Source organism: Catharus ustulatus, chromosome 1 (assembly GCF_009819885.2).
Source record: "Catharus ustulatus isolate bCatUst1 chromosome 1, bCatUst1.pri.v2, whole genome shotgun sequence".
Classification (NCBI taxonomy): domain Eukaryota; kingdom Metazoa; phylum Chordata; class Aves; order Passeriformes; family Turdidae; genus Catharus; species Catharus ustulatus.
The window spans coordinates 109708935-109720234 of record NC_046221.1 but is presented as its reverse complement, the minus strand read 5'-3'; the positions used below and the strand labels follow the sequence as shown (position 1 = coordinate 109720234).

General features: G+C 39.4%; 1 protein-coding gene across 26 annotated transcripts in view; it reads right to left on the bottom strand.

Annotated features, from left to right (window-relative positions):
* Positions 1–4777: 4777 nt before the first annotated feature.
* EPB41L3 (erythrocyte membrane protein band 4.1 like 3) overlaps positions 4778–11300 on the bottom strand; it is a 144959-nt gene continuing 138436 nt past the window's right edge. For all 26 annotated transcript variants that reach the window (XM_033069462.2, XM_033069409.2, XM_033069455.2 and 23 more), the window contains 5 exons: positions 10689–10820; positions 10155–10253; positions 9005–9085; positions 8622–8738; positions 4778–7389 (listed from right to left, as the gene is read on the bottom strand). In XM_033069462.2, coding sequence (XP_032925353.1) covers positions 8628–8738; positions 9005–9085; positions 10155–10253; positions 10689–10820 — 423 coding nt within the window. In that variant the 3' untranslated portion in view covers positions 4778–7389; positions 8622–8627. The remainder of the gene's footprint in view (positions 7390–8621; positions 8739–9004; positions 9086–10154; positions 10254–10688; positions 10821–11300) is intronic.

Below are 11300 nucleotides of genomic sequence, written 5' to 3'. Positions count from 1 at the left end.
CTCAACCTATGTGACAGCAGCCTGCCTCACATGGATCAGAACATTTCACTGTGTTCCTATGGTTTATGTAAGGGTCATGAGTACTAGATTGGGAGGAAGCAGTCCCATTCCTCAGCACTTGCTCTCAGCAGATCCCGTAGAATCCAGCCCTAGTTCAGACACTACAAGGCTTGGCCCCAGTGAAGATGCCCATTTGGTCATGGGCGTTTTTATCAGTGGAAGTAAAACTAGCACTTTATTCCAGAACAGTTTAGCAATGGTGTTACCTCTTTATTCTCACACACTAACAAATATCACTTTTCCTAGGGATGTCTCAATTTTGCCTTCACACAGAAGTCCTAATGTGGCAACACACATGACAGAGTTGTGTCTACTAAATAGTGCTGCAGCTGTAAATATACACAGATTGCTTGAAGAGAAGCAATACTGTTACTTTCAATAAGTTGGACAGAAATATGGGCTGGCTGAATCCACATTCCTGGGGAAGATCACAGCAAGGCAGTGTAAAGGAAGATTGGATGTACACCATGAGCTGCAATGATTTCCACAGAAAAGTGGAGTGAAAGAAGTAGGGCCTTTGCTAAAAGAGTGGATAGAGTCAGAAAGACTTAAGTGAGCACAAAGAGGAGGACAGGATTGAGACAGAAAAGTGGAGAATGTATCTACAGAGAGGACAAGTCGTGGAGGACAACAGAAAAGTACTGGTACTGAGCCTGAGCCTGGAGAAGAGCTGCTGTGCTGTCTCTTTTGGGGGAAAACAGGCTGGCCTCTGCAGTGGGAAAGAGCAGTTCCAGATAATGTCAACAACATGATCCTAGATGTGAAACTGAGACTTGGTGAGGACCATAGCAGACATTTTTATCATGAGAGGAACTAAAAATTTAGGAAATAAAACTGATAATGTGAGGAGAAAGACCCCTTGGCATGCAATCATGATGATGTGTTGAGGCTGTCAGGAGCTGAAGTAGACAAAATACTTCCATGTCTGTGAAAAGGGCAAGTTGAGAATGAAGAGGAAGTAGAGAGGCTGGTAGTAGTCATTCTTCTTGTTAATTCTGCAAGTTAATTATGCTCTCCTTGGGAGGTATGGGCAGAAGCCCATGCAGAAAGAAGTAGAAGCAACAGGCTTCAAACACAGATTGTCTTCTTGGGGGGTGGGATTTATTTAAATAGAAGAGTGAATTTTAATATTGTTAGAGTTTATTGTACTGAAGACAAGCTATCTACAACATTTCCATCATGCATGCTTTTCAGTGATGGGTCAGAAAGAGGAGCAGAGAAAGTAGGGATGGGGTTTGAAAGGTCTAAAAGCAGATGACAACTCATCAAAGCTAATGGACCAGAAAACATAAAAGGTTCAAGTGTCAATGCAAGGGAAAATGATCAAATGTTGAAAGAGATCAGATGAGGATTGAAGAGGGAGAAAGTGGCTAAAAAAAAAAGTATCAGAGTGCTGCTTGATAAAATCACTCATGGGAAAGACACCAGTGATGAAAAGAATGAACCAAGACTGAAATTTGCAGAGAGATATGAAAGCAAAGAAATCCTCGCTTAAGGGTTGGATGTATCATCATTGTAGGAGTAGTTATGGGTGAGTGGGGAAGATTGCAGGATAGAGAATTAGCGAGACTTTAAAGAAGGTTGATAGGAATGACAAGATGTAACAGCAAAATGGATAGAAAGAGAAGCAGCAGATGCAGTTTACATGAAAGCTAGGAGAAAAGTTGGAAGCAGAAAAGATGCAAAGAGAAGCCTGACAGATCAAACACAGGTGGGTTGAGTTTAGAGTATGAAAGTAAGCAAGAAGGGACAAAAAGAATTTAAAATAACTGGGAAGTTATTACAGGCTGTCTTCCCAGAGTGTTGCAGAGTGTCCTTATCACAAGAACCATATCACACAAGTATTCAAGTCAGTTATTTACTTCTATGATATCAGGCCACATTTTGTAGTGTTTTTGTGTTGTTCCCTTTTATAGAATATGACAAAAAGTACCTATTATGACACTAGTTACATGTCAATCACCAGATGGCATTTTGAATGGAAAGGAACAAACCAAAACAAAAATCTATTGTTCAATAGATATTCAAGGAAGATTTGATCAAAATACTCTTAAAACAAATAATGTTCTGTGGAAATGTGTGTGTGTGTGTGTGTGTGTGTGTGTGTGTGTGTGTGTGTGTGTGTGTGTGTGTGTGTGTGTGTGTGTGTGTGTGTTAGCCCAGTAGCTTAGGATTTAGGAGCTCTAAAGATGAGTGGCTAAACTGTCATCACCTCTGTGACAACATCAAATGATTCTCATCTATCTAAGTTGCACATTGATTGGAGATTGGACTGCAGGAATATAAATGCCTTTAGAAGACTTTGTATGCCAAATGCATCAACTGTCTGGCCAGAAAACCAATATGTCTGAGAAACAGTCTCCTAAATCTACTGAGAAAGGACATCTGAGCTAGAAACACTCTTAATTTAAGGAAACATAGTATTAGCTGGACTGTTTCTACTGGAAGAGGCTTTGAAAGTTCTTTATTATTTGCTTTGTATACTGAGATATATTGTTTTAATTTGTTTCTTTGCATTTTTGTACAATTTGTGGTACACCCTTCCCTGAGCCCTTTAATGTGCTTTGTCTAATCTTCTATCTTTTACACTATAGCCACCCAGGATTATCCACCAAATAACACATACCCAGTACTTTACATGTGCACTGTAAGGCAAGGCTTGTGTGGAAACACACCCTCTGGGTTGTAATTCAAGTAGCTCCTGAATTGTTCTGGGAGCTACTTTTTTCCAGTTCCTATTAGCTGACATTGCCCAAGCTTTGGTTATGCACAGAAGTTGAGTCATGGTGCACCTCATCACAGCAGACAACAAAGATACTTCTAGAAAATGGAAAAGAAATTCTTAGTCAACTCTAGACAAAAAAAAACCCCACCCAAGAATAGAAGGTTTGTAATTTAAGTTTTGTCTGGAGAAAGTGCAGAGGGTAGACTGTAGAGATAAAAAACTAATGTATTTAAAAATGAAAACCATTTCCAGTCAGAACTCTTTCTCATTTTTTCTTTCCCGTTTATGTCACTGTAGTCATGCTCAAAGACAGGCCATTAATACTACTTACAGTGAGCGATGGTCATTTCAGCTGCAAGGGTGAGGTCACTGATTTATGGAGGTTATAGCTGAATTTGGGAACATGAGATGATGGAAGAAAGTTGACTGACTATTTTTGTGTAATTTAAGCATACTGGTTTCCCTTTAAACAAGGATTTTTGAAATTCTGCTCCAGGAGCCTTTACAGGAACCATTAGTTCCAGCTGAGGAGCAGGACTGATGTTGAATAGGAGTCAGAAAAAAGGATGGAGGGGGAAACAAATGGCATAAACCAGACTAATGTACAGTCTGAACAAGGGCTAAGAGTATTCCAAGGTAATGAAATAATCTGGTTACGGTAAGTGAATACAAAATCTTATGGGAAATATTTTTATAGAAAAACTAACAACAATATGCCCCATTGCTTATCTATATGTAAACACTTGAAATGGAACTAAAAGATACATAAGTATCTCATGTAGCATTTTAAGTATGATCAAGTTTTAATTAGGAAGGCTGGTATTTTGTGTTGCTCTGAGGCACTGGAGCAACCATGGGCAGACTCTCTACTAATGTGGCATAACATTAGTGACAAAAGACACAGCAACCCACTATTTGCAGTGCGAGATTGATATAGCCCTTGGAGTCTACAGATTTAAGAAAAGTGCTTATGTTTTTTCCTTAAAAATAACATAAGCAATGGAGTTACTGTTTCTCATAGCCGTCCACTTCTCCATCCACAGTCCATCCATAGTACCTCAAACCACCACTGTACCTTGGGATCTATATAGGACTGCAGGAGATCTCAGCATTGCCTCAGGCATGTCACAAACCTTTAATGACTAGGAAACATTATCAAAAATAATGATTTGATTCCTAGTTCTAAAGAATCTCGACCATTATTTTTCCAGTATAAAAAAGGGAAATGCATTTCTTTATCTCATCCTTATTACCTGTGAAAAGGGAAGATGTAAAGGTGAAGCTTGTATGTAAATGAGTTTTCTGATCTTAACTGACAGAACTATTTTGGTGTAAGGCAAGAAACCTGCAGCAAGACTTGCCAGTGTGATTGTCAAACTGAAGCCTGAACTCAATGTCCAATTTATATGCCATGAAGAACTATTTATGAGGAACTATCATTTCAGCAGATACAAAATGTTGTACAGATGAAGCACATCATCTCACCAGCTGCCTACATCTGCTCTGGGAAGAAATAAGGCTAAGCTGTTAAACCCTTCCTTTGATCTAGTATATGGATTTAGAAACTCATTAAATGTTTTTTATATTTGCTTGAGCACAGAAACACCATTACTTGCCATTTGTGATGAGACAGCCTTAAAAAAACTTCAGGAACATAAATGTTAAGGGACTCCAAGCAACCTTAAAAAATTTCAGTGTGATGTATTCACTCTTTCTATATGTGTAATGGTCACTGTTGCTGTGATCACTTGCTATACCCATTCTTGCCTGGTGTGCAAACCCCTCAGCACAATGGTGTAGAGCAGTCAGTTCTTTCAGGACTGAAGCTGAGATTCCAGCTGTAGCAAGTCAGGCTGTCTCCTGTGCTGGTGTCTGTGTTGGCAATGCTGCCCACTAATACAGTAATACACTACCTGATGGTTTGTTTTCCAGGCTGGTTTATGCTGAGAAACCAAAGACCAACAATAAATGACAAGAGACAGACAAAAGATGGTTGGTAGAAACAGGCAGGTGCTCTTTATTTCATGTGGCACAGCATTAGGCAGACAACCCAAGAAACAGTTTCTAACAAAAGCCAAAGCTATCACTTCCAGGAATCATCCCCCAAACAAGGGTCTACTACCAGCAGTGGCACTGCGATGTCCTTGCCTGTCCACTCTCATCTCCTCTTAGTTTATATGCACTTAGGCAGTATCTTAGTGGTGAGTGTCCTTTCCAAGGAGACTAACTTCTTACAATGCAATATCTTTAGACAGCGTACATACTGTGCAGGATCACCAGAGTACAATCTCCTCAAGCCATGCTAAAATATAGTGCTAACTCTGGAGAGAAGGCTGCGCGATGGCCTCATGTCTCTCTGAGGTAATACAATGCTGTTTCTTAGCTGACAACATGAGGGGCACCTGAAGGAGGATCAATATGGCTTCAGAGTCTACTTTTAAACTCCTGATGCCGTAGCAAGGACCTGGTGTGCCATCGGCCGAGACAGGGTGAGGACCTTCCTCCATCCTGACTGCCGCTGGGCACCAGCAGCACCAGAGAGCTGAGCCTACTGTCACTCAGGGGGATGAGAACAGAGATGGTCTTGGATTAGGAGGAGGAGAGGGCCATCAAAGATCACAGCAGACCGTCAGCTTTGCATCAGTCATTAGGTGAGAGGTAACACTGACAGCGGTGTGGGGACGGGTTACATCGTTAGCACTCCGGATTTAAAGGCATGAAGAATGGCTGGTGGAAGGAAGTTGTTTTGGAGACTAAGGGCAAAGCTTTAAAAGCCTTGGGATATTATTTTTAATTATTATCTACAGGTTATTCTCTCTATATATACTATTTTTCTTTCTAAATTATGAAAATAAACATTTATTAACAAGTCACTGGGTCAAATCCTGCTCTCCACTGAAGGCAAATCCATTGACTTCAATGGGAGGGAGCCCCGTGTAAACAATGAAGGGCAAATTTGGCCCTTTATGTCCTGAAAAGTCTGCTTGTACCCATTGTCTTTCAATCCTGCAAGGAAATACAGATTGAAGGGTGAACTGGGTGAACTAATCATTAGAAATTTCTCATAAACTACCAGGGGAGTGTCAGTGAGATGTGGCAAAGGAGCAAAAAAAAAAAAATTAAAAAAAATTGTGGAACCAGTAAGTAATACTGCTTTAAAGAGAATTTTATCCATGTTTTGGAGCCAAAGTACAAAAAGAGAGTGGATCTGGATCAAGTGCTACTGGCCTTGGCTTTCTAAGCAACAACAAAATTCTTCATTTAGCTTCGGTGAAATGTTACACAACCAGAGAAAACAGAAGGAACCAAACAGTCCTTTTCCTTTGCAAACATCATATGCCCAAAGGTGAACACTGTCATCCCTTTGGATTCTCCCTAACTCCCACTGTCTGCACAGTGCAATGTCAGCCACTGAAGACAAAACACATCTACTGTGCACATAAGTAAAACCTGTGATGTCTTACAAACATAACATTTTGATGTTTTGAGTACTAAAGACCACTAGGTGCTTTTAGACACAGAACAATACGATTTCAGATGCATTTACCACTTTTATTTCACTATGCAGAAACATACATTCACCATGTGTTGTGATGCAGCTGACAGTGTAATGGATGCTATCCCTTCCGTGGGTATTAGAGCTGGACACTAGCGAGTTTTCAGTGGACGTTCTGTACAGGTTAAGGCTTGACTCAGAACTAGATAGTAAATGCTGACCAGATTCTCAAACAGATTTTTTATATTTTCCTCTGAGAATGAAAGGGAAATCAATAGAAAACCATTACGGTTATTTCAGATTAATAATTTTCTAAAGCTGCAAACTAAGTAAAATACAGATTTTTTTTTTCTCCAAAATAACTACATATAATTTACAAGGTTAGGATCTGTGAAGGGTGACTGGAAGCTGACTCTGAACAATGCTGACAAAAATCATTAAAGTTAATATACTAAAATCATTACTACCTCATAAGGTATTCAGTCAGGTATACAAAGCACACTTTGTAAGCATTTATATGTTTTGATAAGAGTAAAGATTCATCATTGTTTATCGGGCAGTAATAAAACCAGATGAAACAAATATAAGATTCAAGTTGTTTACTGAATAAACTGTGTTATTGGCACATCTAATTTGTGGTAAAACATTATACACAGTACCTATACAGCTTCTAGTATTTTGGGGGTAATCTTCATTTACAATATCCGTAAACAAAAGGCTTGCCACCTAACAAATTTTAATTTGTTTAGACTTTCAGAAACTGTGAAAGGCATGAACTGTTTATGTGTTACATGAGATCACTCTTTATATTGTTTATGAACGTGCAGGTAAAGCTGAAAACTTAGACATTTTAAGAAAATTAAAAATGCTGCTTTTCTGTAATTTTATTGTTGCTTCATGCAATATTGTTTAACTGCTGCTGATTCAGATTGCTTTCTATGGGAAGGTATCTCTGCCAGTTTCTTTATTAACGGTCAAGATCAATTCTTCTGTACTGAAATTTTCCAAAGACAGATACAAGTCAGTCAGGTTGGAACTGAGACTCCATATAGGTTCTCGTATTCCTACTGGTATGCATGTCTGGATTCATATGCATTCTAGGTTATTCCTGCAGAAAAGAGAACTCAGTTAATTATTCAAAGCAACTACTCTCTTGAAAAAGAGATGTTGTCAATTTGTTCATATAAGAAAAGCTGATTGAAAATGGCATCATCCCAGTATAAGCAACTTGGACCAAATCCAAAGTCCACTGATGCCAATGGAAATAATTAGTGACATCAACAGACTTTTAAGCAAGCCACATTGAGCTGTCTCTGAAACAATTAGCAGAATACCACAAGAATCACAGCTACTCACTCCTTAGTGACTGGTTCCATCTTCCAAATAAATAACTGACACTGAAATTCAGTTTTCTTTAGGGTCTGCATATCCAAAAGCAGGAGAGCCAAAGAGCTTCAAAAGGTGCTGTGCATTATACTCTGTTACTTACACCAAGTGCTAGGGAATACATATTGTTTTAAGAATAAAATGCTGCTATCGATTCAACAAATCCGACAAGCAGCTTTTTCTTCCCCTTCTGCATACAGCATTCAAAGCAATTTGTGCAATGGTGCTGGCATTAAGAGCTTTTGCATAGCAGGTTAGTATGCATGACATGTTTCTGCACACAGAATAAATATAGGAATATCGAGATGTCTGTTTAGCCAGCCACTATTGGAGAGCATGCCTTTACTGAGAAAAAGCTAGACACAAGGAAAGCTGCATTATCATCTCGTCCTGATAAACAATGCTGCTTTAAAACATTAAATGTTCTTTCAAGTACAAGAAAGCCAAGACACCCAAGTACCGGCAAACTAATTCACTGCGTTTAAAAGCAAGTTGGACCATATCTTTGCAAGTTGGGAATTGAAGCATAATTTTAACATATCTGCACAAGACATTTAGAAAGCAGCTGTAGGTTTTTCCCTTGGCATTTTAAAACCAAAATGCACACCTTTAAGAACAAATTTGTTTTGTTCTTAAATGACACAAAAGCAGACAACAGATTATTTTATGACTTTAGAAGTAGAAAATTAGACTATAACAAAGCATGGACAATGAGGACTTTTCAGAGAGCTAACGAAAGCAAATGAGTAGATTCTCTTTCTCCAGCTGGCATTGTTTAATGAAGGCAGATGTCGAGCTGAATGTGGTTTACTTTCAAATATCAGAACTGATAAGCAGCAACTTGAAAATGCCAGTGAGAGAAAGTGAAGAGTTAAAGGTGAAATATGGTAGGAAAATAACATCTGCAACATGCCAGCCCAGTAAATGCCTAGGAAAATCATCTGGTCCTCTTACCTGTGGTCAATCCTCCCCATCTTCTGGTGTGATTTCTGTCTCTTTATGTACCACTACTTTGGTCACTGACATGTCAGGGTGCTGCTCTTTGGCTTCTTTAATTGCCTGAGCCAGCGCCTATCCCAAGGAAACCACAAAAGGGCAAAAACAAAAAGGAGGTGGAACATGCATGATCAGTAGCAAGGTGAAGAGATTCATGGCATATTACACAATTTACAAATGAGGAAAATGATTAAAATATGAAATATACCATCACTGATTTAAATTCTATTCCAGCTTAATTTAAGGCATGCCAGTATGAATAATATCTGTCAAAGCAACGTTTAGAAATGTTCTCTTTGGCAGTCTTCAGGGCAGCCTTTTTAGCAGTTTGTAGATTTTACCTGATCATGATCAATATCTGCATCTCCTGTGATGACTATTCGTTTTTCAATTCTTGTCTCTGAGATGCCTCCTTTCACAGTCTAGATGGGATGGACAAAAATGCATGTCAGTAACTTACTCCAGAGTGCTGCTACTCATCCCCAGAATGAGTGCAGTGCAGGAACCCTCTCATGACTGGACTGAAATGGCTCAAACAGTTTGCGCAGAGGGGACAATGCTGGACTGCAAGTGAGCAGTTCCGGAGCTGGTATGAATGCTCTGAATGGGCTAATGACCTCCAGATGTCCTTTCAACACAGTTAATTTTACAATTCTAGTCAGTCTGCACATGCATCAAGAGAGAGATTTGTGTGTCAAAAACAACAAACTTGTCCCATGAAAAACAGAATGGGAATACAAACAGCCCATATTCAAACCTATTTAAGTCCAACTGCTTGCTTCAGAATGGCATAGGGGGTGGTATGGCCTTTGGTATGGCTCATCTGCTAATGAGGAAATTCATTGCAGAAAGATGAAATCCTATTCTCAGTGAATACTGGTAGGAGAGCTGTCAAAGCATTAAGAAGGTTTCTACTGTTTTTTAAATGCTACCTTAGAACCTGGAAGACACAGCATGGCTTGTCCGTGCAGATGAGCTTTCGGTCTGGCTGTGGGCAAGTTCCTCAGCGTATCACCCAGAAACACAGCCAAGGTTTGGAGCTGACTGAATGTCCTGTTATGGCTACAGGAGATAGATTCACGTGTGCTTTCAACACCATGTAGTGCTAGTATCTCAGGGCTGAAAGGTCATGTCAATGGAGCCTCATGTTCAGACAAATTGTTCCTTCCAGGCTACCATATGATGCCAATGTGGTTATACTCTTTCCAGTTCCAGGTAGCATTTGCAGCTAAATCAAGTGTCCCTGTATGGCAAGGTTTTGTGCTTGGATAGACATAACCTAAGGGTTTAGGACTTGTGTCAAGTCATTGATAATAATCAACTCAGCATAGTGAAAGACAGGTGAATAAAGACAAGTTTTTGTGGTAAATTTACAACATTTTGTTAAGAGAGTATCAGAATGTGTTCCCTTTTTGAAATAAATCATAGAACCAAAGCTAAGATAGCATACACACTGGTGAAAAAGGAGCCCCCTGTTTCCTGAGGACTCACTTTGGTGATATGTGTAGTAGTTGTAGTGCTGGTGGTTTCAGATGTGATAGTTTGTGCACTCATCAATACACCTGGTTCAGAGTCAGCACCGCAATCCACCTAGAAACAAGAAGAGAAAAACCGTCATTGAAAAAATACTCCTGAGCACAGGAAGGCAAGAACTGGACTGTTAAACTTCCTTATTTCTACAGTTCTTCATAAAGTGTGTACCCTGTGGTAGGAAACAACTGCAGTTAGGGTGACCATGTGTCAGTATTTCTCTGTGCATCTGGAGGTTGTCCTTCCGCTCTGAAAGCACAGATGAGATGGTGCTTTTAAATCTGCAGTTTCATCAGTGTTCTCAAAAGGCCCTAGGCCAGGACATGAGAGTAACACTCAAGTAAGTTATTCTTATGTACATCCTCCTCATGCTATTATTCAGTACTTGAACAACTTAGAAAAGCTTATATTAAAGCATACACTTAAAGATGGGCGAACAAATTGATTCCTTAAAGGCACGTTATATTAGACCATATCTTTTGCAGAATTTCTTACCTGAGAAGACTCATATGTAATGGTTTTTGTTTCTGTATGGACTACTGGCACTTCCTTTGTTGAAATTTCAAGGGTTTCCCCACCAGCAGGAATGCTGCTGAAACTTATAGTCTCAGTCTTCACAACTGGCGACTGCGTGAACAAAAAAGAAGGAAATGGAACATTTAGGAAAGCTTATGGATTTTTCAGAACAACTTTTTTCTTGCTTGGGGCTAAGAAAGAATAACTAATGCTAATAACTAAGAATAACAAGTGCCCTGCTTTAAACAAAAAAAAAAAAAAGAAGAGAAAATTCTCTTCATTACAGTGGGACATTCATGTATATAATGATGGCAACATTTAGCACTTTCCTGGATTTTACAAACACAAAGTCCAAAATGTTCTAAATACTACAAGAAGCAATGGTCACAACTTGAAAAACAGGAGATTCTCTGTGAACATCAGAAACACTTTTTCACTGTGAGTGCAACTGAACACTGGTACAGGTTGCCCAAGGATACTGGGGAGTGTCCTTCCTTGAAGATACTCAAAAGAAGCTCTCTGGACACGGTCCTGGGCAGCAATTCATTTTGGATGTCCCTGCCTGATCAGGGAATTGGAGCAGATGACCTC